This window comes from Fusarium subglutinans (genome assembly GCF_013396075.1).
Source record: "Fusarium subglutinans strain NRRL 66333 chromosome Unknown NRRL66333_c0000254, whole genome shotgun sequence".
NCBI lineage: Eukaryota > Fungi > Ascomycota > Sordariomycetes > Hypocreales > Nectriaceae > Fusarium > Fusarium subglutinans.
Window position 1 is genome coordinate 22,055 of NW_023502317.1, and position 24,129 is coordinate 46,183.

The 24,129-nt window shown below is 50.1% G+C and overlaps 10 protein-coding genes across 10 annotated transcripts; 6 read left to right on the forward strand and 4 right to left on the reverse strand.

Annotated features, from left to right (window-relative positions):
* Positions 1 to 12: 12 nt before the first annotated feature.
* Positions 13 to 1,713, forward strand: FSUBG_12193 (f-box; the record flags this gene model as incomplete). Its single annotated transcript, XM_036676957.1, has 1 exon — positions 13 to 1,713. One exon carries the CDS (start codon positions 13 to 15, stop codon positions 1,711 to 1,713), a length of 1,701 nt encoding a protein of 566 aa, XP_036532325.1.
* Positions 1,714 to 2,579: 866 nt separating this feature from the next.
* On the reverse strand, positions 2,580 to 4,512 carry FSUBG_12194 (cell division cycle 20 1 cofactor-APC complex; the record flags this gene model as incomplete). Its single annotated transcript, XM_036676958.1, has 3 exons — positions 2,580 to 3,949; positions 4,004 to 4,131; positions 4,181 to 4,512. The coding sequence occupies 3 exons, from the start codon at positions 4,510 to 4,512 to the stop codon at positions 2,580 to 2,582; spliced, it is 1,830 nt and encodes a 609-aa protein (XP_036532326.1).
* Positions 4,513 to 7,343: 2,831 nt separating this feature from the next.
* FSUBG_12195 (uncharacterized protein) lies at positions 7,344 to 8,528 on the reverse strand (the record flags this gene model as incomplete). The annotated part of the gene is made up of 2 exons (XM_036676959.1): positions 7,344 to 7,848; positions 7,903 to 8,528. The coding sequence occupies 2 exons, from the start codon at positions 8,526 to 8,528 to the stop codon at positions 7,344 to 7,346; spliced, it is 1,131 nt and encodes a 376-aa protein (XP_036532327.1).
* Positions 8,529 to 9,781: 1,253 nt separating this feature from the next.
* On the forward strand, positions 9,782 to 10,183 carry FSUBG_12196 (acetyltransferase; the record flags this gene model as incomplete). Its single annotated transcript, XM_036676960.1, has 1 exon — positions 9,782 to 10,183. One exon carries the CDS (start codon positions 9,782 to 9,784, stop codon positions 10,181 to 10,183), a length of 402 nt encoding a protein of 133 aa, XP_036532328.1.
* A 441-nt stretch (positions 10,184 to 10,624) lies between these two features.
* On the reverse strand, positions 10,625 to 11,104 carry FSUBG_12197 (D-arabinitol 2-dehydrogenase; the record flags this gene model as incomplete). The annotated part of the gene is made up of 1 exon (XM_036676961.1): positions 10,625 to 11,104. The coding sequence occupies one exon, from the start codon at positions 11,102 to 11,104 to the stop codon at positions 10,625 to 10,627; it is 480 nt and encodes a 159-aa protein (XP_036532329.1).
* A 1,339-nt stretch (positions 11,105 to 12,443) lies between these two features.
* Positions 12,444 to 13,861, forward strand: FSUBG_12198 (TATA-binding associated factor; the record flags this gene model as incomplete). Its single annotated transcript, XM_036676962.1, has 5 exons — positions 12,444 to 12,495; positions 12,660 to 12,786; positions 12,844 to 13,190; positions 13,241 to 13,783; positions 13,836 to 13,861. 5 exons carry the CDS (start codon positions 12,444 to 12,446, stop codon positions 13,859 to 13,861), a joined length of 1,095 nt encoding a protein of 364 aa, XP_036532330.1.
* A 1,582-nt stretch (positions 13,862 to 15,443) lies between these two features.
* On the reverse strand, positions 15,444 to 18,308 carry FSUBG_12199 (transport sec39; the record flags this gene model as incomplete). Its single annotated transcript, XM_036676963.1, has 3 exons — positions 15,444 to 16,485; positions 16,581 to 16,740; positions 16,790 to 18,308. The coding sequence occupies 3 exons, from the start codon at positions 18,306 to 18,308 to the stop codon at positions 15,444 to 15,446; spliced, it is 2,721 nt and encodes a 906-aa protein (XP_036532331.1).
* A 483-nt stretch (positions 18,309 to 18,791) lies between these two features.
* Positions 18,792 to 19,258, forward strand: FSUBG_12200 (NADH:ubiquinone oxidoreductase subunit; the record flags this gene model as incomplete). Its single annotated transcript, XM_036676966.1, has 3 exons — positions 18,792 to 18,819; positions 18,902 to 19,041; positions 19,112 to 19,258. The coding sequence occupies 3 exons, from the start codon at positions 18,792 to 18,794 to the stop codon at positions 19,256 to 19,258; spliced, it is 315 nt and encodes a 104-aa protein (XP_036532332.1).
* A 683-nt stretch (positions 19,259 to 19,941) lies between these two features.
* FSUBG_12201 (uncharacterized protein) lies at positions 19,942 to 21,468 on the forward strand (the record flags this gene model as incomplete). Its single annotated transcript, XM_036676967.1, has 3 exons — positions 19,942 to 20,161; positions 20,216 to 20,579; positions 20,631 to 21,468. The coding sequence occupies 3 exons, from the start codon at positions 19,942 to 19,944 to the stop codon at positions 21,466 to 21,468; spliced, it is 1,422 nt and encodes a 473-aa protein (XP_036532333.1).
* A 500-nt stretch (positions 21,469 to 21,968) lies between these two features.
* On the forward strand, positions 21,969 to 23,501 carry FSUBG_12202 (uncharacterized protein; the record flags this gene model as incomplete). The annotated part of the gene is made up of 3 exons (XM_036676968.1): positions 21,969 to 22,662; positions 22,718 to 22,780; positions 22,846 to 23,501. The coding sequence occupies 3 exons, from the start codon at positions 21,969 to 21,971 to the stop codon at positions 23,499 to 23,501; spliced, it is 1,413 nt and encodes a 470-aa protein (XP_036532334.1).
* Between the last annotated feature and the right edge of the window lie 628 nt (positions 23,502 to 24,129).

Consider the following 24,129-nt stretch of genomic DNA (forward strand, 5'->3'; position numbering starts at 1 on the left):
AGCGCCCAAGTGATGGATGACGATACAAAGGGAGCCTCAGGTATTGCCCAAGGCCTCAAATCCGACAACATCTCAACCGATAGCGAGATCATCCTCACGCCTGATCGTGAAGCTCCTTCGTCTCCGAACAACCCGCCTACTGACTCCGCCCTTCTTGACACTCCAATGATGGGTGCTACGACGCCCAGAGGCTCGATGCACTCAAGAAACCCGTCCTTTTCTGGTAGCAGTTCTAACCATGAGGACTGGGATGGTCTTCCACCTCTAGATCGCCTATCTGTGCTTGACCTTCTCGACAACTTTGCTCTTCCCCAGCAGCTCGAGAAGCTACAGAAGGGCATCTCAGCGCAGACGGACAAGGTCAGGCGTTCCAGGGAGGCTATCAAGACCAAGACACAATCTGCTCGGGATCGCATGGTCGAGCAGTGGAGACGCCGGGTCCCCGAGGCTGATGAACAGCTCGATCGGTACCGAAAACAGATGCAACGTCGTGTCGATAAGCTCGGGAAACGATGGAACGATACAAAAGCTATCAGTGCCAGAGAAAAGGTATCCTTTATCTTTGGTGTTATGAACATCTTCGTCAGCGGATACCTCATTGGCGCATACCCAGAATACTTTCATATATGGTACACCGTACAGCTCTTGTATTTCATGCCTATTCGATTCTTCACATATCACCGACGTGGCTACCACTACTTCCTAGCAGACCTCTGCTACTTCACCAACCTGCTACTGGCTCTCTCGATATGGATATTTCCCGGCTCGAAGCGTCTCTTTACCGCCTCATACTGCCTGGCTTTTGGTAACAACGCAGTCGCCATTATCATGTGGCGCAATTCACTGGTCTTTCACAGTTTCGACAAAGTCACGTCGCTGTTCATCCACATCATGCCATGTGCGACTCTGCATTGCATCGTTCACCTGTTCTCGCCTGATGAGCAGAAAGAACGGTTCCCTGCAATTTGGACCATCAAGAATTCCCCTCCAGGCTCCCCAACCGCATATGCCAATGTAGTCTCGATGCTTGCTTGGAGTTCCCTGCCCTATATCTTCTGGCAAGTCTTGTACTACATCTTCATCACTGTGCGCCGAAGAGACAAGATTGCGGCTGGTCGGCCAACCTCGTTCACTTGGCTCAAGAAATCATATGCCAAAACTTGGCTGGGAAAGTTTGTACTCCGACAACCAGAGCACATGCAAGAAGCAACCTTCATGATGATTCAGTATTCGTATGCCCTTCTGACTATGCTCCCTTGCCCCTTATGGTTCCTGAGCCGCTGGGCTTCTGCAGGCTTCCTCATGGTGGTCTTTATTTGGAGTATCTATAATGGCGCCACATATTATATCGATGTATTTGGGGTGCGCTTCCAGAAAGAGCTAGAGGCTATGAAGGCTGAGGTGGCTCAATGGCAAAATTCACCCGAATACATGCCACTATCGCCTCCGCTACATCCCCGACCCGATGCATCCTCTGTCCCTTGCCAAGCTCAACAGGGAGCGGCTCCCTCAGCATCCACTGGCCAGATTCCATCCGTGAGTGAGGTTAATCGAGAGAAGGACTTGATGGAGGGAACGTCTTTGTCTAGAGATGATGTGAATCGGCCTGTTAGTGTGGATAAAATTCCTCTTCTAGATGAGACACGAAGCTCTTCTGCTACTGGAGTTGCTGGCAATTCAGGTGACACAACACGTGGCAGACGAACGCGTTGAACTTGGTCGATAAATTAAGAATCATACACTCGCGCATGCCTTTGTAGTGGTTTGGGTTATATGATGAGACCTTTAGTTACCCTTTTCTCTTAATGGTTTGTGATATTTAAACAATGCGATGCTATTAGCGTTCACTAAACCTTTACCTATCAATTAATTCTCACTGAAAGATGAAATACTACTTGTGGATGCCCCAAAACAGGTACTGTGTTACTTTGACAGCTCTCCTTGGATGCATATCATTGTCAGCGTGAACGAGCATGTGCGGACTAGCTTCACGTAAATAACACTTGATCACGACGATCATCACAGTTAGGGGAAGTCTGTTCGCTGAACTTGAATGAGGAGGTTTGCCCCTGTCACATTCGTATTCATCAGGCATCTATCTACCTTACGATACGGCAATCCGCTTTGTTGTGCGGGCCGAATGGCCAAAATCAACAGAAAACAATCGCTAAAGCTCGCCCGCTTGCTCACTTTACCTGCCTGAAAGGTAAAGAGAGATCCATTTCCATCGTTAAACTTATCCTTTCATCCAAATGGGGTGTCATGATCCGTCACAAACCCCTAAGTCCCAAAAACCAGCAAAGCAATCCTGCCAACACCGCCTTCCCTAGCCCACTGAGACACTGAGTGTGTCCTGATACAACGCCAATAAATGCATAATGCAATAGCCTTGGGGGCATGAATTTGTAGCGCACAATATGCGACTTTCAAGAATTCCAGGAACTCTTTGCACCGTGCCTGTAGTAAAAATGCGTATTCCATATGGTATATGGTCATAATCTAGAGCGAACATATCGAAACGCTTCTGAGCAACTCATGAAATGATGAAGGTAACCCCTGATTGTCATCAGCTAGAAGACTCAGCGAATAACGGCCAAGTCGGCAAGCCGACCTCCATTATCTCCGTCTTCTCGGGTCCCAGGTCTGCGGCCGAAGGTCGACCAGAATCTCAAGGTCTCATCTCCAGCGCCAGTCACGATTGTTCGGCCATCTGGGCTCATAGCCAAGTAAAGCACACGATAGGTGTGGCCTGTGAGGCTGGCCACCTGGGTCATGGAAGGATACTTCCAGACAACAATCTGATTTTGGCTGTATCCATGCGTAGATACGATTTCATTCGAGTTTTTCGACCAAGCAATATTGCAAACCTGGCTGCCTGTATCTATCTCGTTGATGACTGAGCCCTTGACCGTGTCGTGAAATATTATGCGACGGTCTGCAGTTCCACCTCCAGAAGCCAGAAGGCCACGCTGATGGGGCGACCACGATATTGCTTTGACGGCTGCGGTGTGATCCGAGAACTTCCAAAGCGGTGTCTCCGAGAGCTTATCCCAGACCATCAGCTTGTTGTCATTGCCACCACTCGCTAGTTGACCGTCTTCACAATTCCATTTGAGTCCACAGACTTCCTGTTTATGGCCGACCAGTTTCCTCAGCCACTGATCCGGGGCCCGTACATCCCGATGATAGATCAATCGATCGCGTGACCCAGATGTGAGAATGTGCGTGTTCCAAGCGAGAGAACCTACTCTTGCTGTGTGTCCGGTCATGGTTCGTAACCTGCGAGCCTTTTCCGCGTCCCAGATTTGTACAAGGCCTTTGCCCGTTCCTATAGCAAGATGCGTGCCTTTTTGAATCCACGAAACGCTTGTGACAGTGTCATCGTCGAGTGTGCAGAGCTTGTTGACTTTGCTAGTTTGCGCATTCCACATGTACACACTCGAGCCCAGGCCAACTCCGAGAATGTTGGCACTTCCCCAGTCGACCAAGTTAAGGTAGAAGTCATCGGCTAGTTCAGGAGCATCGAGAACCTTGTAAGGAACCTTACTGACAGCCCTGGGTTGACGTCTGGGACTCAGTAGCATTTGTTGACTTCCAAACCGCACTGGCGACAAGCTGTAGATCTCACTCTGAGTATCGAGGTTGGGGCCATGCCGGCTTTGCGGTGTCTTTGAGGGAGTGGGGTGCCCCGCGACCTGATTATGATGTCGAGGTGACATGTACGAGAAGAGATTTTTGTGAGGAGTAGAAGGTGTTAATGATGATGGCAGTGATGGAGCTGTCGCATTTGTGGGAGGAGTGTGAGCCCGCGTACCATCATTCGTGGGAATATGAGAGCTAGTAGGAAGGGTTTGAGTTGGGGTGAGGGTTGGGGTAGCTGCTTGTGGTACAGAGCTCTCGAAGAGTTCAGCACGTAGCAGGTGGGAAAAGGTCCGGTTTGCTTCTTCCGCTAGCATTACATGTCAATATTTGAATTAGATAGGGTGTTTAGAAATCAACGTACTCTTCTGAAAATGGAGCTCGCCATGCGGTGTACGTTTCTTTTGCTTTGATGGTGTGGCAGGAGATCCATCCTCATGCAATAGACTAAAGCTTGCTTGCAGGTCCTGGCCAGAGCGGGTCGGAATAAATCTGCAGGATAATGAGCACATGCGGCGGTCAAAGTAAGGGATCTACAAACCGATCGCCATTTATTCGCTGCCGCTTACGATGAGGGCTGGCACCTGGGGTGCTCTCACGTTGCGGACGTTGAAACTCTCGGAGCAGCGCACTATCGACGGCATCGATGTCGAAAGGACTCGCACGAGCACCTTCGCTTTTCCTTGCAGTGCTGCGGAGAGCACGGTTTGGTGCGTTATCGTGGCTATGTCGGGGTTCTAAACGGGCGCGATCTGAGCGGGGAGGTGTAGATGAGCGAGGAGTGGCGGTATGGCTCTTGGATTCGTCGATAGCTCGCTTTGCTGATTGATGATTCAAGGCAGCCATTCCCGCGACTTCTGGGAGCGCCGCCATAATTGCGATATTGGTGATACAGTTTGCAGCCAATGTACTGAAGGGCTGTTGTAGCAGGTGGTAGTAAGGGGGCGTAAAGAGATGACGATTGTGAGGCAGTCGTAGGAGCGTCGTTTGATTGATATTGGTCAAGCGATGAGTATAAAAAGAGAGTCGAAGCGAGACGGTGAGGGCACAGTCCCAAACACCGTCCAGCTAATATCAATCTTTGTTCGTTGTAAGGCGTTTATCGCATCGTCCCAATATTCTCGCAGAAACCCAGACAGGAACTGGAAGCGTTGATCACAATACTCGATGACGTTAATAAAGCGAGCTCGTTCTTAATCGATAAAGGTAATATTATGCTGAAGAGAACCGATGGCCGTCGACTGGAAGAAAGCGAAAAGGGCAAGCCTGTGATGGCGCACGACGCGATAGTTGACGATATGAGGCGTGAGGTGCAAGATCCAAGTCAAACAGAGCCAGCAGTAGTGGAGGACGGAGGTTGGAGCGGGCGGGTGAGGTGCGGTAATGTCCAGCGCTGAGGTGGTGCTGGGCAGAAATGCGCTAGGGGTGGCGGGAAGAGGGTCGCAGCTCTCGTGAGGGATGGCTGTTGCTTGTTGCTGCTGGAGGGAGGTTGAACTGGGGCTCTCATGGCGCGCTAGAGACCGCGTGGCCAATCAGATAGCTCAGACGTCGGAACAAAACCCCCTGTGCCCCCCGGACTGGCTTGACAAGGAGGGACCGCGGACGACCAGGAAACGCGCGGGTCAATAACAACAACCAAAATAATAGCAGAAGAACCGTGATTCTGTTATTGAACGCAATGGACTAGAGCATAGTGACACGCGATCGAATGAACAAGCACTGTTCGTCATGGGCAGGTATCTTGTTTTTCAAATAGAACTTATGAGGCTCAATTCTTCTTCCCCATTCCTCTTCTTCTTGCGACCGTTGAAACTATATTGTTCCTTGTTACCCCCTCCCTCTCTTATCAGGAGGATCCCTCTTGATTCATGATAGCAGTACCTTACTTACCAACATAGGCAATCCGGGTATTCGGTTGGTGCCGGCGAGCACATGGCACGGCATTTGTCTGTCTTTAGTGTCAGCTGCTGCGTCATTCTCAACGGCTACGAGGAAAAGAGGTATCGACTCTGGAAGAAAGCATCACCAAACAAAGGCATGCTGTGCATTCGATTTGGATCTCAATAAGAAATGGAGCTTTGACAAGGTACATATGATTATTTCACGGCCGCCATAGTGATTAAAATTAATACTACTGGCCTCTCAAACTAACCATAATAAACATAATAAAGATTTATATATGATGCATGTCATTGAGAAGAAGCGCATACATTCGCCTTGTGCATGACTTAGACGCATACAAAAACAACAACATGCACATGGGCAACGCAACAAGAAGGGCGTGAGATACAGGAAGTAGGAGAATAATAAAAATTTGAGGCTGACTGATTGAGGCTGATCCCTTGCAACATACATACGCATATTTGTAAGGCCTGCTGCCCGGATGTGAGACGACTATTTATTTTTATTTTGTTTGTATCTGGACAATCAATATTTTCGGAGCCGGTCTCGGAGCAGTCTACACGCTAAGGTTATAACAAACAAGCGGGACGTTCCGCAGCTAGTCAGTCCAGGCCTCATCGTTTGAACGATCACAGACAATGAGAGAGCGACATGCTCTACTCACCTTTCCTAGGTGCCTACGCATCTTGATATCAGTGATCTTCACTAATAATATAGCTAATCCACTAACTGGATCGCAAGCAGAACGTAACACGCGCGTATATAGCGCGATCTCTCTGCCCCAGCCTTGGGGGCTTAAGTTAGTTGATTGGCTCTGAATTGTCATCAATTGCATTGCTTGTTTGTGTCCTTTGTCTGTGGCCTCTCAGACAGTCAGCGTGTCAGCGTCCAATAAGCGTCTGGCTCTGTCTACAGTGCTATTACGGATGAGGAATACTGTTGACACGGTTCGCGTTAATTCGCGACAACACGCCACTCAACGCGTCTAATCCGCGTCGCTCTTTTCCCCTCTTGTCCCCTTTTTTCTCCTCCCCCCACCTGAATTCCAATGGAATGTTTTGGCCAGATGATGGGTCGCAGGAACCTAGCATGAATACTGGACTGTGGCCACGCGGATGGCTTCTAAATTCCACCCCACACACGACCTGATGTCGATTCTGGGAAAACAAGCCTGAGGAGCAAGAAGAAATCAGACCTTGGCGTGGGGAGTCAAAGTAGATACAGCAAAAGATATTCTAAACTTATGCTAAGTTACCTAAGTCTTTTATATTTTTTAAAATTGAAGTCGTGGATTTTCTTTCCTCCCCTAGATAAGCTGTGGTAAATAATTACAACCGTTCACGCTGTACGATATCTTGGGTGTTATTGTACGCCCGACTGAAAGCTGAACTCTGAACTCTGTAACACTGAATGGAGTCTAATATCCTACAGCTTGCAGTCATGGGAACCTTGAGTCATCACTTCATTCTATTGTTCGTGCTTTGACGATACCTCTAAAAATTGTTCTATCGTGTCGAGGGCAGTCTCCCAACAGAGAACTCCCTCCATACCTTGATGCGCCTTGTTCCTTCAAAGCAAAGTCAAGCCACCCTGAAAAATTGTGAAAATGAACAAAGAAAAAAAATGGAATGGCATTTTCAAGGGGGCAAAAGAAAAGGAAAAAGAATGATATCAGTCAGTCAGGGATATATATGTATGCGCAACAAAATGAAGGCCCCAAGGCCCGAATGTTGGAAAGGGTCGGCATGTGAGTGAGTATGTCCCGCACCACCAGCACACGAGCATTCGACTCATTCCACTGTTCATGCTTGAGACTCTGCTTGCGCGAGCAGCCTCTCTCGCCATCCATTGCAGACCTCCTCAAATCCGCCAATCACATCTCCACACACTCCTGCACATTCTCGCTTCTCCAGACGTTCTCCCCAATTGCCCCTTGTCAACCATCGCTCGCCCTCCTCTCTAAGCTCCTCTTCCCTCCTCATCTCAGCCACAATCTCCTTTGCGCTCTTCAGTCTTCTTGTCGCCATTGTCGTTGTCTGGCGAGACATGTGTAGTGTGTCGGAAAGGTAATTGAGGTTTTGGACAAGCTCAGTTGTAAGGGTGTGGAGGCTAGTCAAGGAGTTGAAGGCCGATGTTGAAGGCCGCGGCATGGCATCAGAGAGGTTTAAGAGCAACGGTATCAAGTCGTCAATGGTCTCTGGGTCCGGTGGTGCAACAAGAGGAGACAGCAAAGAGAAGGACAGGTTATGGATCTGGCGAGATTGGTGATTCAGGTGCGTGGTCAACGCTGAGTGTGCCGTTATCAACCTATGATCTATGTTAGCCTCAAATTGTATTAAAAACGCCATCGTATCTACAAACCTTGAGGCGCTAGCTTCAACACTTGACTGGGAGCCGAGATCCCGCAGGGCGTTCGTCACTCTCCTGAAAACATCGTCTGTTGGGCCACCGTAGTTCTCTGTTCCTCTCCGAGCCAGCGACTCTACAGCATCCATTTTGGACACCAAGCCCGGTGGCATACCAGGGGAATCCAGGTCGGATTCCGAGCCATATTCACTCCCATCGTAATTACTAGTTTGACGCTGGTGTTTCCGTCGAGGTGAGAGAAGCGTGAGGTTCATAGCCTTTGCCCTATCACTTCCTTGCTTTTTTGGACTACTGGTGTCCTCGGTATCTTCGATCTCATCCATCTGATCATTGCCCTGTCCTTCCCCTTCAGCTCCAAACATGTCACTGTTGACATCACCATCTGTGTATTCTCCTTCGTCTCCTGAGTCAGAAAAGGCATCGGCAAGCTCATCAGCTAGGTTGCCCATGCCGTTTCCACCCAAGTCGGATGCATCCTGCTGATTGAAGCTGTTCCGGAATGGGGTCGAAGGTTCCTGCACCGATGACTTGGAGAGCCTTCGGGCTTGGGGCGAGCCGGAGAAGCTATCGAAGGCGGACGAATTCCGAGAGTGTCTGGGAGTATGCGGCGATGATGGCATCTTTGATGTGTCGAACTGCAGATGGAGGAGTCCTCCCACGACCTGGCTAGACTCACAGGCCTGTGACTACCACCGTTCCACCGCCAAGTGCAGCGGATTGGACACCGCCTTGATTCACGAGTCGCGATGTGAATCAGGAAGCTTCGGTCTTTTTATCGATTCTCTCTTCCAATAAAATATTGTATCACAGAGTTAGTGGTTGCTTGATCTCCTTTCAAAATGGGGGATGTCGAGGGAGGGTCGGCGACGCTTGAAATGATATCGGCTTAGGTGACCAGGGACCCTTGCTAGGTGCTGGCTAACGACCTACTAAGGTACCGAGTACTAAATTATTGATCACACCAAGTTGGCCGCCAATAAAAGGGCAGGACATTGAACGGACGGAGCTCCCAGCACGTCTCATATGCTTGAGGTTCGTTTCTTTATGCGATATGCGATATCCCCTTTCGATGGTATGGAATCTTACCAATACATCCCAGGGTAACTCTGTACCTATTCCGACTTGACTCGACTATCACAGCGTTTAATATTTCTTAATATAGTCGTGGCGGCTCGATGTTAGTAGCGAAACACAAGGTAGACCGTGCCAGGACTGGCGCTAATGCGGGCAAAGGGTATTGGTGTTAGGTAGTGCCAGCCTAGTGGAAGAGATACCTTGATGTTATGCAGAATTGTCTGGTAATAGGGAATGAATATCAAAACGGTTCCGTTACTCAGGTACCTAGTACTTTTTAGTTAATCCAACATTTGTGGCCTAGGTTGTCTCCAAATAAATCGCACAGCCACGATACACCAAAAAGAAGCAAACTTGACTTTTAGGTAGGGACCAGAAGCTCCCGCGGAGCAGTCTGAAGTCCGGATTTCTCATGTACATCTCTCGTTCTCATCAGACACGCCCCCAAACTGTGTCGATTCCACTTGTTTGGCTGAAGACAAACAAACTCCAGCTTCGTACGACTATTCCTTTACATATAGTGCGGCTCCTATATTTCTTGATCAGAAGACGCAAAAGTAGCTCTGAATATGGCGACGTTTCGGCGGTTTCGACCTGACGATGTGAACAAGTTTTCCAAGTGCAATCTCGACCCTTTCACGGAAACTTACGAGCTCAATTTCTACCTCCAATACCACGCAAAATGGCCATCTCTCTTTCAAGTTTGTGAGGATCTGGATGGAAACATTGTTGGATATAGTGAGATTTATCCTTTACATTCAGTACCAGCTTATTGAGGCTAACCTATTGGCTGGCAGTCATGGGCAAGGTCGAGTCTTCTCCGGACGCCTACAAATTCTCCGAGCATTACCTACCATGGCACGCTCACATAACGGCGCTCACTGTTGCCCCAGAAGCTAGAAGATCTGGCATTGCAAAGATCCTGACTGATCAGCTGGAAGTCGCAGCTGATGCTGAGAACGCCTGGTTTGTGGACTTGTTCGTTCGAAGCAGCAACCACAGAGCCATTGCCCTCTACAAGAATCTGGGTTACAGCGTCTTCCGCGTGGTGAAGGACTACTACGGTGACCACGCAACTGACCCTTCCAGGGCGAGCGAAGACGCATTCGACATGCGCAAGCCCATGAAGCGAGACAAGGATCATCAGCACATTCGAGATGATGGAGAAAATCATATGGTTGATCCCGAGGATGTTTGGTAAACGGTATCAATATGCGATTCTCCATTCCATAACTCCATCGAGCTTGAAACTCGACTCAAAATCCGGTGTATGGGCTTACCACCCTAGCATGCCATGATGAATACTAACCATTCATATCCAAGCTCCATCCACTTCATAAACGCTTCCACTCACAAAGGTACTTTCAGGACCGAGGAGAAAAGCTATCACATTGGCACACTCTTCCGACGTACCTTGGCGCTGGAAGGCAGTCGGCTCGTCGAAAGCGGCGTCCTCTGGTCGGTTGTGCATATCCCATGCCTTCTTCATCAATGGGGTATATATGGCTCCAGGGGCAACAGCGTTGACTCGCACCTCTCGGTGGCCGTTCTCCTTTGCTGCCGCTCTCGTCAACCCAACTATTCCATGTTTGCTGGCATCATAGGCGCCGTGCTTGGCAAATCCTGTTTATACTGGTCAGCTTTAGAGATCTCGTTTATGTGCAGTTTGCAGCCTGTCCTTGATGCCGTGAATAGAAGCAACGTTGACGATGGAGCCTCCGTCTACTATCCTGTTGAGCTGTGCCCGTAGACAATACATTGTTCCTGTCAAGTTCACAGCGATGATCTTATGCCACTCTTCGTCCTCAAGCTCCGCTACGGCACGAAGACCGTGGTGCTTCCCGATGATACCAGCCACGTTAGCTGCCCCATCGAGTCTTCCATATTTCTCAACAGTAGCGTCTAGCCAGTCTTCAACTTGGGGCCGTTGTGAGACGTCGACACGAGAAACTAGAGCCTCGAGGCCCTGCTCGTCAAAGTATGCCGTAGCAGTTGACACGGCATCGGGGTCAATATCGGCGATGCTCACAGTAGCCCCGCGTTTTGCAAGGACTTTGGCTGTTGCGAAGCCGATTCCGCTTGCACCGCCAGTCAGCGCGTAAACTTTTCCTCGGAGTGACATTGCCTGTGGCTTCAAGGTCGTGAGTTGGCTACTGGGTAGATAGCAGTTGAGAGATGAGTCAGATGCTATGGTACAAAAGGATATTTATGTATAGATATAGGCTTAGGCTTCATGGCTGGCTGGATCGAGATTCCCCGCTTGAAACAGCCAGTGGTTAGTTTGGGGAATAATTGACAGTATATTGGAGGCGTAGCATATACATGAAGCTCCAGGGTAGGCACTTGAAACTGAACTCTCCAGGTGACGTCGAGACACTTTACCAACAACCTCTCTTGTACCTTTACTCCATATATGCAGGACAATACTGTACCCATCCGATGGGTGGTACTGTAATAAGAGAATCACATGGTATGTACGTGCGGAGTACCGCCTAACGTTAGTTGCCAGACCGTCGGGTACGGCGGGTTATACCCTTCCATCGACTGAATGGAATGGACAGTGTTCCCTTCGGACAATGACACTGGCTTGAAGTTGAGGCGATACCCCAAACTCGACTTGCTTTTTACCCACCTTCAGGTACCTCAGCCTCAGCAATCAGCGCTTCAGACAGCAACCCAAGCCCTGTCCCCTGCTACGTTAGGTACAGCCCTCAGGGATAGCAAATGTAAAATCGGTACTTCTTCCAGTGGCCAATCTGCTATATTTCCCTTGCTGATCACTCTAGTATTATCTCTACAGATATACTAAGCCTATCTGATCTTATTGGTATATTTAATTCTATTGTGGGAATATATACCTAAAAAATCGCTGAAATGCACATTTGCTATCCCTGCGGACTGTAGTTGCCTCGCTGACGGGTAGCGCTAACGTCGCAATTGGATTCGCCCTTGTCCGCATCAATTTCCAACCAAACACGGGCAAGCACGCACACCTCGATTCATCATCCGTCCCCATCACCAGGCCCATCCACTTCCGAGCCAACTCGCCTGGTGCTGTTTGCCCATCACCATCTCGTACGTACGTTTGATCTTTGGCCTAACCAAAGTCTTTCTATCCGGCCAACGAACGTTGAGATTTCTTTGTTCTTTCTCTTTGTTGCACAGCATTTTTAATAAGACCGCTGTTAACTTAGTTTCCGCGTTCCCAGGCTCTCCTTTTTTTTTTTTTTTTTTTTTAAATCGTGTTTTATCACACTTATTAATACTCGGCTTTGCTGCCTTGCGGCGCCTTTGCTTTTCCCTTTCCCCTTACGCCGACTTTTTTTTTCTCCCTTCTTCAACATCGCCTTTTCACCAAACCAGCCTGCGCGTGAGCTATTCATCGTCAGCCACCGCACCTAAACCATTTCTGGCCTCATTGTCTATTTTCTATTTTACTAGACAAAGCTAGATCAACAGAGATGGCTACTACCGCGATGGATTACGAGGCTGCCAATGGCGACCGGTACGAAGGTTCGTTGCCAGCTCCAAGCGCGTGCATCAACGCGCTCGCTTGCTCTTCATTACTATTTGCTTGAACAACACTACATTAAACTCGCCTGCCGCACTCTATACTCAGCACCTCCCCGTCGCCCGATCAGCCCCTCCTCTCCTATCTTTTCAGCTTGCGCACATAGCTAACCAGCCTGCTCTAGATGAGGCTCCTCGATATGAGCGCGACAACCGAAGTGCCTCGCCTCGTCCTCGCGAGGACAACGAAGGCAGCCGCCGTCGCTCTGCCTCACCCGGTGGCCATGGTGACAGGTTCGTTCCAATGAGTCCCAGATCATCGACAAATACTGACATATATATCCACAATAGCAACATGAAGGACGTGTCTGCTTCCCGGGACGACGATGATGGTGCTATCAACCCTGGATCTAACCTCTTTGTCACAGGTATCCACCCGAAGCTTTCCGAAGCTGAGGTATCCAAGATGTTTGAGAAATATGGCGATGTTGAGAAGTGCCAAATTATGCGTGACCCTCACACCAAAGAGTCCCGCGGATTTGGCTTTGTCAAGATGGTTACATCTGAACAAGCCGAAGCTGCCAAAGAGGGTCTTCAGGGCGAACAGATCGAGGGCCGCACCCTGAGCATCGAGAAGGCCCGTCGAGCCCGCCCTCGTACCCCAACTCCTGGCAAGTACTTTGGCCCACCCAAACGAGGTAAGGAATCCCAGCAGCGACATATTGGGTATTGTACTGAACAGTCACAGAGCCTCGTCCTGGACGTTACGATGACCGCCGACGTGGTGGTTACGGCGGCGGCGGCGGCGGTGGTTACGGCCGTGATGACCCTTACCGCTACCGTGGCTACGACCGCAACTATGAGCGACGCTATGATGACCGTGGAGGTGGTTATGGTGGCAGCAGCGGCGGCGGCGGCGGCGGCGGCGGAGGAGGAGGAAGTGGCGGTGGCCGCGACTACGATCGCAGCTACCGCGATGAGCGTCGTTATGAGGATCGAGGAGGCTATGGTGGCCGCGACTATGATCGAGGCTATGAACGCCGTGACCGTGACGAGGGCTACGGCCGTGATCGCTACGGAGGAGGAGGTGGTGGCGGTGGCGGTCGTGAAGAGCGAGACCGCTATGGCCCTCGGGGAGGCCCTGGAGGTTCTGGCTACGAACGTGGTGGTGACCGATACGAACGCGGAGGCGACCGAGATGCTGCTCGAACTCGCGACCCGGCTGCCAGCGCTGGAGGCGCTGGTTATGGCGAATCTGCCTCTCGATCCGAGACACGCGATGCCTATGGAGGTTCGCTTTACCACTGACTTCCTCCCAATCATTTACACGCTAACCCTACCAGGCGCTCCCGATCGTAACATTCAGTGAACGAATAACTGATGTTTGTCACGACTCGACTGAAAGATCCGTCTCTCGGATTACGCGTCCATTCTTCTTTCCTTTACTAACCCCGTAACTTTGCTTGTTCAATTTTCTTCTGTTAACTGTTATTTACTCGTTGTTTTCTTATCTTTCATGGACCACAGCAGACTGAATCGGGCTCTGCTCACACAGGAGTTTAGTGTGATTGCGACAGTTAAGGGATTGGAATCAAAAAAGGGTACTCGGCCTGCGTCACTTGAGTTTTGTTGCTGGTCGTCGGTTTTGCAACAAGGTCACAGATGGACCACATTTGGCAGCTTCCGGATCTTTGCAAATCAAACACTTCATCAGTCATCCATCGCGTCTTCGACGACTTTATGATAGCTATTGCCAGCACAACATCAACCAGATGTCGACTCCGGCCTAATCGGTGAATCACATGGACTATCAAACTCAACTTCGAATGCGGCCTCGCGACTCAACTGCCCGTGCTGTCCTCGTATCACATATATACTATTATGGGGTATGCGAGATGGTCACTTGTGGCTGCTGCTCTGCTCTGCTCTGCTCGTCCTGACTGACTTTAGTTGTTGACTCAGAGACGCCTGTAAATGTTTCACCCACCGCCAATCAAATCACACATCGCTGTAAAACAACTTGATACCCCCTACAACTCTGACAATCAATCAATGAAAACCGCTATCGCTAGGTTCACGCGGGGGGGGGAGTTATAATGTTTCTCGGCTTTCAGCGATTCGGTACACGAAGTCCTCTCAACCACCGTCTTCTCGCCAAGCTCTTCCGACACACCGCTGGGATTATAATCCTGCAAACTTATCGCTAACATCCAGTCTAATTCTTGCAAAACTACAGGACTGGACCCGCGTACTGGTAAGGACTGCAAGTTGTGATCTTGCTGACTGAATGGTAGGGTGATCCCCCAAACTGGTTATCTTGATATACGAGGACAACTGCCGATGTCTTCGCTGCCTCAAGTCCAAACAGTGAGTTGGGTCAATGCTCCTTTAAGGGCTGACTCAGACAAGAGTTGTAGCCGTGCGGAAATACTATTTCAATTTCCCCATCACTCAAAGGGGATTGCAATGGAGCCTACATGGAGCATCCAGCGATGCATGCCTTTGACAGTGCGTTGTATTCACTTGAAAGCATATCGAGAAATTGGCTGTAATAAATAGTTGCCATAGAAGCAGTCTCTTAACTAGTTTCAGTTTATCACTCTGTAAATATTTGTGTTACCGAACTTCCTCCACCCTTGATGCGCCTTGACGTCTCCGCGGTTATTCAGCTCGGTATTTTGACCTGTCGGTCACGCTTTCGAGATGGTCATAGCTTCTTATCATATGTGTATAGGGACAATATGGAGATGATTCCATCAACTTATATTGAGGGCCCAGCCCGCCTGCATCCTTTGCATGGAAATTGAAAAAATGTAAGTAACTTTGATGGCAGGTCGATTGCGCTGAATGTCTGCCTGTGGTGACCTTTCGTTTCGGAAGAACCCGACCTGCTATTCCAAGGCTGCTTCCTCGCCCTCTGATAAATGGTCCCCGATGAGGCACACGTCTGGTTACTGCTGGCCACTTGTAGGTCGATTCGGATTTGCTCCAAGCAGCCACCCCACGCCAGATACCAGTGTACCAGTCGCAGCCTCTCTTAGCTGATCCCTCTTCCTTGTTCTGTTCTGCTCATGCGACTCGAACTCAGAGGACTCGGACTCTGCATTCGTCTTATCCGATGTAAAAGAACCCTGCAAGCTTGACAACACAGTCAGGTTCCTGGACGCGACCCTGGCTGTCGCTCTGGAAAGATCGAAGAGAGACATTGGTGCTTCCTCGGCTTGACGAGCTGTCGCGCTGGCAGATATGTTGCGGGGTGGATAAGCCTTATCTGGGCCTGGTGTATCGAACGAGCCAGGGAGACCCGAAAGGTCACCTGCGGTATCCCAGGCAGCTTCTCGAACAGCCTCCTCCTTGATTGCAGCATCTAACTGCTCTTCACAACGACGGAAGGTCTTTAATACTTCCTGAAGCTGAGACGGGGGTGCTATCCGTAGAGAAGTTGCTAGGCACTCAATCCGCTGCTCGAGATGACGTATCTCGGGATTTCCACTTGCCGTTCCGAGATGCGTTGGCTTCTGGGATCTCTCCGTGCGGACATACTTACCAGCGTCAAGCGCTGCCTTCCATGACCATTCGTCAGATATACCTGCAGGCTGTGACTTATGTACGTTCTCATCGGCACCAAGACGGGTTACCACGTAAGAGTATGCAGTTTCGAAGTCGTCTTCGCGCAAAGCAGCTTCGATGCACATGGCGACGATTCGTTTTGTGACCAATGATTTGGCCGTGTCTTGATCCTCTGCTATCGGCTGCTGTTTTCCTGGCCTCACGCAAATTGGCAAATTCGCATGGATCATGTTGTTTCCTAGTTCCTCAAACTCTTGCAAACGTGTGTACGCTTTGGGATTTTGTTCTAGAACTTTCTCGATAATCGAGACCGGATCAGAGTGCACTCGAAGTACAACAGGACTGAAAGGTTCGCCTTGTTTGAGTACCAGGCGATAGTCGCTCAAGGCATGAGTAGCCTTCAACAATGCTTCGATGCGTTTTCTGACGGGATGATTTGCACCCAACGTTCTCGGAAAAGCTTTGAGGCTGATTTGACTGTCAACAATGGTGCCCCGAGGACATAATAACTGACTTACATTTCGTCGCATCTTTTCAATCCCCCTCTATTTCGGTTTGGATTTGAAGCATTGTCAAACGCCCCAAGAGCTGCGTTTTGTGCCGTGTTTAGCACGGCAGATACCGACAGAGGCGCATCTGGCCCTTCTTGATCGTAAAGGGTTCTTGCTAGGTTGTATCCTAAGACGTGTCAGGTGTTTGGCCATATCGACATGCTCATGATACCTACGTGAGTGCGAAAGCATCGCTTTCAGAAGCTCTGTCTCAATGAACTCCAGGGTCACATTGCCAAATATGCCCTGCAAAGTTTCGTCTCCGGTGGCCTTCGGGCTGTTGCCCCAACCGTGCAGCCACAGTATCTCTTTTCGTGCCCGGATCCAGAAACCGTCGTCTTCAGATGCACGAGTTGGGAGGTTTCGTATAAGCCGGCTAATTTGCGATTTTTGTTCCTGCTGATCCTGAATAAACGCTAGATCCCCAGCTTTACGAACTGTGCAGGGGGCGCCTGAGTGTGTAAGAAGATAAGCGCTTTGGATGAGAGCAGGGAGAAGATCAAGAGATTCCTCCTTGGGGGTCGTAATAGGATTTGAGCTTTGTAATAGGTCGTTACGTAGGTATGTCGCAGCTTTGGCTCCGCCAAATGCATCCATATCGAAAGGCGGAACGGAGGTAAGATTTTCTACTGCTGATTGGAGTGTTATATCAGAGTCTTCGTCCAAGAGGGACCGAATCTTATTGCAAATTCTGAAGGCTGCCTCCAGAGCCCCCGCGTCTGCATCAGAGATAAGATATGCAGAAGCTAAGACGGCTCTGGCATAAGAGCGGTCGAGATACTGCTGTTGGTTTTCCTGAAGCCACGACCCGGCATCATTTCCCAGGTCTATATCCGATGGCCCATCCCAGGATTCAATGGCTTTGAGGGCGACTGGCCAGGATGTTGCCGCTTTAGAGGCGAGCCATTCGAGGGCCTGCTCCCAACCAGGACATGATAACTCAGACGCTGCATCCGTCTCATTTGATACATCTTGGTCAAAGGCCTCGCGTTTCCACCTCGATTCGTCATGGAGCCAAGGCCCAACAAGCCCACTCAGATCACGGCCAGCTAGGTTAAACTCATCATCGACGGCACCTGTCTCAGCGAGTAGATAATCGATGGCCATCCTGGCAGGTAGATTCTGGAACTCAAGCAGCGAATACCGTATAGGCCTTTGTGGATAATACTCGTAGTTTCGTCTGACTAGAGGGAGTACCGTTGAAATCATCCACGTGTGAAGTTCTTGCGATTGCTGCAGAAATGGGGATACCAGGTCAGGAACTTGGGGTAACATGCCCGCTTCTTCGTCCATTCTGTAAGCCCTCAAAAGTAAGAAAGAGGTGAATGGATCGGCCTCGTGAGCGAGAGTGAGAGGTACATCAGTATTTTTGAGAGAGAGAAGATGAAGTTTCTTGACTTTTCTTGAAGCCTGCTCTTCTGTTATACTCCGAACAGAAGAAGTGTCGAGGTGGTAGTCTGAATTTGTCTGTGATGGCGATTCGCCGCTGGCTATGGATTGTATGAGAGGTACATATACTGCCGGACTGAGGGTTTCGGGAAGATATGTGAGAATGATTCGGAGTACCAGCTCTGGCCGTAGTATTACTGCATGCTGACCAATGAGATAGGTCAAACTATCAATGTCGGCGATGGTTGCGAGGTGTACAGCCAAGAGCACCAGCTTCGCAGGACCCAACGTGACATGAGCCGCCATGATGATGACGACGATAGTATTCCCAGTCGGATGATGGATTCAATGAGAGCATATGTGTTAGTGAAGCTTTTAGAAATAGTTTCGCTTTGGGATTGGAAAAGGAGAGGAGGCCATGTGTTGGTTACCTTAGTAGCCGGGGCAGCTTCAACTAAGGTACCTAACAAAGTGGCAGGTTACCTTCCTTACCTGAGCACCTCCGTCCGTCTGTACCGAACAGGGTGGACAAGGTTAAGTTTGGCAGGGAGGTAGCTACAGCCACACATACCACGCCACACATACATCCATGAGCAAGCGTGATTTTCAGTGAGCCGATAGGATCCACTTCACCATCCAATCCACGGGCACCGATTTGCTACTCGGCCAAGGTACGGGAACTCAAGAGCCGGAAGCACTTCACGATTACAACGTCAAACGAACCGCGATTCAACGATCAGATACTGCCCGACCCGCGCAAAGCCTCGACACATACTCAATTGGCTCAAGATGGCGTCGGGATACGGCATGAACGGCGGTAAGTCTATCAAGGGAGCATCCACGCCCACGTGCAGCCAGTCAAACATTCTTTGGGCTGACGACATCTCCGTGGACTCTAGGCGTTGGCCGCTGCTTTCCCTTCTGGCAGGAGGTTATGGGATGCTATGTGGTAAACACCACTGCTGCTGATGACTCTGGCAAGAAGAAGTGCGGTCTGGTTCTCGAAGATTACTACGAGTGCCTCCACCACAAGAAGGAAGTAGGTTGAAGCATGCAGATTCGGCGTTACTTTCGGCATAGTAGGACATTCAATTAACAGCAATCGACAGCATGCTCGAGCTCTTGCTATGCAAGCCGCCTACGCCCGAAGCGAGTCCGCTACAGCGCGCGATGATGCGCCCAGTGTTAAACAAATAAGGAGTCTAGGACTCATCGACAAGGAGGAAGATACGAAGAAGGTGCTAGGACAAAGCTAGACGACGGATGGATCTGGAAATACTCAATGAATGACACTCGAATGCTGTTTATGCTAGCCGGATTGCCTGTATCGCTTAGCTACACATGAAGGGATAAATTTTGGTTTCGCTCAAGCTGCCAATCGTGACAACGCCCAAACCAGCTTGGACTTTGGACAAGCTATCAATGGTAGGACTGCCAGTTCCATCGATATGAAACAACTAGGTACCTATTTAATGATCCATGTTGCGAAAATTCTACAGCAATACCACCAAGCAGGCCAGTGTTGTGCTCGGAATCTTGTCGACATGTGCAGCCATGTCACATAAACCGGGCTAAGGGCGAGCCTGACCGAAATTGCTTCATCGTAATGTGTCCAAGTCTAAGGGCGACAGGAACCAAAGCAAGGCACAAGCGCCAGGGAGGGAAAGGTGCGTACCTTACCTTAGTACCTAGGTAGGTAGGTAGGTAGGTAGGTAGGTAGGTAGCCGGTCCTAGGTATTTGCCAGCCGACAACAGCTGGCCGCCAGTTCCCCCTCATACCTCTCATCAACAATCTCCAAGCAACTCGGATCTCCTCGCAGTCAGTAAGGGCATATTGTTACTTAAGTTGCGACAGGCCGACCCTCAAAGACGCCCTCCTTCATCTTTGTCTGCACACGGCCTCCTCGGATCGCTGGTTGCCTGCTGGAGCTTGTGCAACATGCCTTCTCTTGAGGGAATTGAAGTTGCAATCGTCACTCAGCCCGAACTGGCTAAGCTTCCCGAGTTTCCTCTCTCGGATTCCTCCTCTCAGAGTATTCTGCCGTCTGCTAATCAACTGTCTTGCTTGAGTCTCGCCGCCTCGAGCCGACTTTGTTCATTGCCACGCCAACTTCGGAAGACCAGTCCTCGGATTTCTGTTTACATCCCCTCAGACCCAGGTTTGTCTTTGTCTGAACCAAAGCCTTCAAGGAGAACTGCCTGACTGGGTTTAGGATCACGATTTGGAATCCACTATGCACTCAACGAAACGTCACAACTGCCAAGCTACTTGTATTTCAAGATCTTGATGAATGGCAGAAACGTCACAAACTGTGGCGTGAGAGTTCTCAATGGAGCTTCGGGCTCCATCACACGCTCCCTCTGTGAGCCAAGCGAGCGCTGGAAATACAAGGAAGATGGCGTGTTACGCATCAGGGATGGGATAGAGGCACGTTGCTTCTCTTTTCTTCCACACGCGCATCAATCAGTTGCGGAAGATGGCGGCTTGATAGAGGTCCAAGTCTTTCGGGCCAAGGGCCGGGTTCGAAGATTGCCCATACTAGAAGGCCACCGCGGTCAAGAGTCATACGGTATTGGGTTGGTGTGCCTTGCATAGATGTTCAGTGACGCTAGGCTAATAGGTTGCAGGTCGCCCTCTGGTGGTCTCCTCGATTCACCAGATGAAGCCTGTTTCTACGATTGGATCCTAATCGACTCAAAAGAGTCACCTTTCGTCTCTTTCCGTTTTCTCTATAGATCGTTACTAAACCTGCGCCAACTGAGCCTCGCGCCGGATCCTGAGTTGGACGACAGTTCAATCGGCATGGAAGAGGACACTGCTAAGCTCGCAAGCGAAGGGTTTTACTCAATCAAACCCCTTCGTATTGGTGGTCTTTGTACAGAGAGTCCAAGTAGCTCAGCGTTGGATGATGCTCTGTCGGTCCAGGGGGAGCCCCGTTCGTCAACACGTCCCAGGCGGTTGACCGAAGTAGCCCCTAAGATTGCACCACCAAAAGCCTCAGCTCGTCCTCTCCCCGAGGTTCCGATCAAGAAGCCTGTAGACCCTGGAGACATTGAAAAGCAGGTCGCGGCGCATGAATACACTGCTCTATCTGATATCCAAGAGGAGATGGAGCACACTGATACCAGCATAGCGAGCACTACTAGCGTCCCAGGCAGATCCGATTCTCCTCGCAGTGTCAAAGCGAGGGTTCTCGAGTTGAACGATTGCGGTATAATACCGCTTCAGCCGGCTCTCAAGAGAGACACCAGCTCGACCATCCTCGAATCACTTGTGAACTACTCAGAACAGCCTGGCCCGGGACAAGCCCGTGCGTTATTAACATCGACGGGGAGGATGGGCTACCTGCAAACAGATGAGCCTGAGCAAACATCGGAAATGAAATCGATTGTTGCGGAAGCAGAACGCTCATTCAGGACTGGTTGGAGGCTGAGTGAGAGCGAGTGGATCAAGGGGGAGGTTTGAGTGCACAAATGGCAATAGGGCAGAGTTTGTAACACCTGAGAGTTGTTTGATTCTGGACTGGCAGGGGATTGCTTAATGGATGTGTGATAATGATGGACTCGTAAAGGAAGTGTATGTAGATAGACCCGATTATTCCAGTTATGCCAACTCGACTGAGCACCCAGGTACAATGTATACCTACCTTACCTTACCTTACCTTACCTTACCTTACCTAGGTAAGGTAGGTAAGTTTTGCGCCCACCCAACAGCAGATGAAATAGGTACCTTAGGATGGTGAGGGACTGTGAGCAACAGCAATGACGTACTTGCCTGCATTCACGCGTAGCGAGTTTGTTGTCCTCGAGGTAAAAATGACTGTCACCGGCAGTGACAGTGACAGTGACAGTCAGTAGCAGATACCTTACTCAGTCACACACCTCAGGCAGCCAGAGTACATATTCCAACATCCTCATCAACACTTCATACCTAGCAGACAAACACCGAAACAAATGCAACGCATCATGGCGGATCAAAGCTGGCTACGATTTCTTGGAGGCAACAGAACTCGACAGCACGATCTGAGGTACCGTCGCTCCGAGGCAGCCCTACAAGACTTGTACAAAGATCCTCCCAGAAGCAAAGAAGTGCATGGCCACCGCGTGAAGAAGAGCATGACACGACTCCCTAGCTGGCAAGCAGTATCTCAGGCAAACCAGGCAAATCCCACGGCGGCCGAGGCGGGATACAGTTTGGACGAAGTAGACAAGTTGTTCATCAATGCAGGCCAGCAGATCTGGCACAACCCTTCCATTGACCAAGTGGCAGAAACTTTGCAAGTTGCAGTAATGTCCAATCCTGCAAGCGAAGCACTTTCCGCAGAGTATCGCTCACATATCCTACTCCTTTGCGAAGCTTATGGTACTCGACACAGCAAGATTGCCAAGCTCGAAAGAGAGCTTGCAGAAGCAAAAATGGCACTCAAGGACGAGGCAAGTAGACACAGCTCCATAGAAGAACACTGGATGGTCCAGGATGCACGGTACAAAGCTGAGGTTAAACGCCTTGAGATGTTTATTCATCGAACGTCTGATCAAGGCATGGAGGGTGTTGCACTCGCCAGGGCCGGTAGTCTCCTCAGGGGAAGAGCTGGAGCTGCCGCAGGAGGTCAAAGAGGCACCAATAGTGACGTGGTCGAGGAGGACACCTCGAATAGAGGTAAGTATATCCAACCGTAAAGCACTTGATTACACTGACATTTGACGTAAAACAGTCCCTGAAGTCACTGCCAAGAACGAACGTAATCCCACCTTGCTAACACGGCAAGATACAGTGTGTAAGTGTTCATGCTCATTTCCAGACTTGTTTAATATCTGCTCCATACTAACGTCTTATGGGCAGTATCTCGAACACGAACCATGGACACCAGCAACGAGATCAGGTTGAGTAGACGGTTCCGGGTCCACGACCACCTCAAGAAGAAGAAAGTAACAACCGACGCTCGCCCACTTGAGACACATGCAGACAGTGATGGAAAGACACGTCCCGAGCAAGGCCGAGAAGAATTGCATCCACGAAGCGCTTCTATACTCTCGATTGGTCCAGATGGACGAGGCACAGCAGACATGTCGCCACACAAACGTAGTGCCAGGAGGGAGCGCGTGTCTACCGAAGAGTCAACATTTATAGAGGAGGTTGGCATTGTTAGCCGGACAGACTCTACATCCACATCTCTCACACAAAACCAGTCAAGCCAGGATACGGTTACTGATCTCCGGTGCGATCGAAGAAGCCACCAAGATGACTCTCGCCATCATCGTCAATTCTCGTTTGTTCCTGGAGACGATATAACAGCTGTACGTTTGGGCGGGCCCAGAGGATCTGGAATTGCTCTGGGTCAACATATCCAGAAGAGTCAGGCACCGACGACTGATAGAGAGACTGGCAGTTTCTGTGAGGAGAACCGTAGGTCGAGATCGGCCGAGTGGATACGGATGATAGAGCAGCGTCGATCGGACATTGACGACAACACCGTAGCGTCAGACCTGCGACTCTAGCCGCTTCAGAAGATAAGCCAAGCCATCAGACCTCAGTGCCGTTTCTCATATCGAGCCTGGAGGTGATTGACTAACTCCTCAAAAGGTTCTTTTGTCAGTAGCATGTGGAGCCTTGAATATAGGGCAATTAGAGTTTCCATTATATCAACGGCGAAAGTTTATACGAGGGGGGAAGGCGGATGGAGTTTGTTGCAAGACGGACAGCATGGGGGTGTTGGGAATATCACACGATGAGAAAGGTCCCACAGGGCGAAGGCCAATAACTCTTTCCAACTCGGCGTGACGAATGATGCAAGCGGTAGGCCCGGAGTGGAAGGATGTTCGGATGACCGAGAGGCGTCGCAACGACGAGGCTCAAGACTCGACGGAAGAAGCATAGTATGTGACGACGGATGTGACACGGGTGAGGCGAGCTTGACGGGCACGACGGGGGCGACACGGGATCTAGCCCTAGAAGACAAAGGCAACAAGCAAACAAACGAGCAGTTTTGGTAAAACCTGGAGAAGACTAGACAAGCCCGGAACAGCCTGTCAAGCCTGTCAAGTCAAGGCAAAGACGCCGGTGCCGAACCTTATATCGGATTCAATTTTCATTCAATCGGCAAATATATAATCACCCTTACGTGAC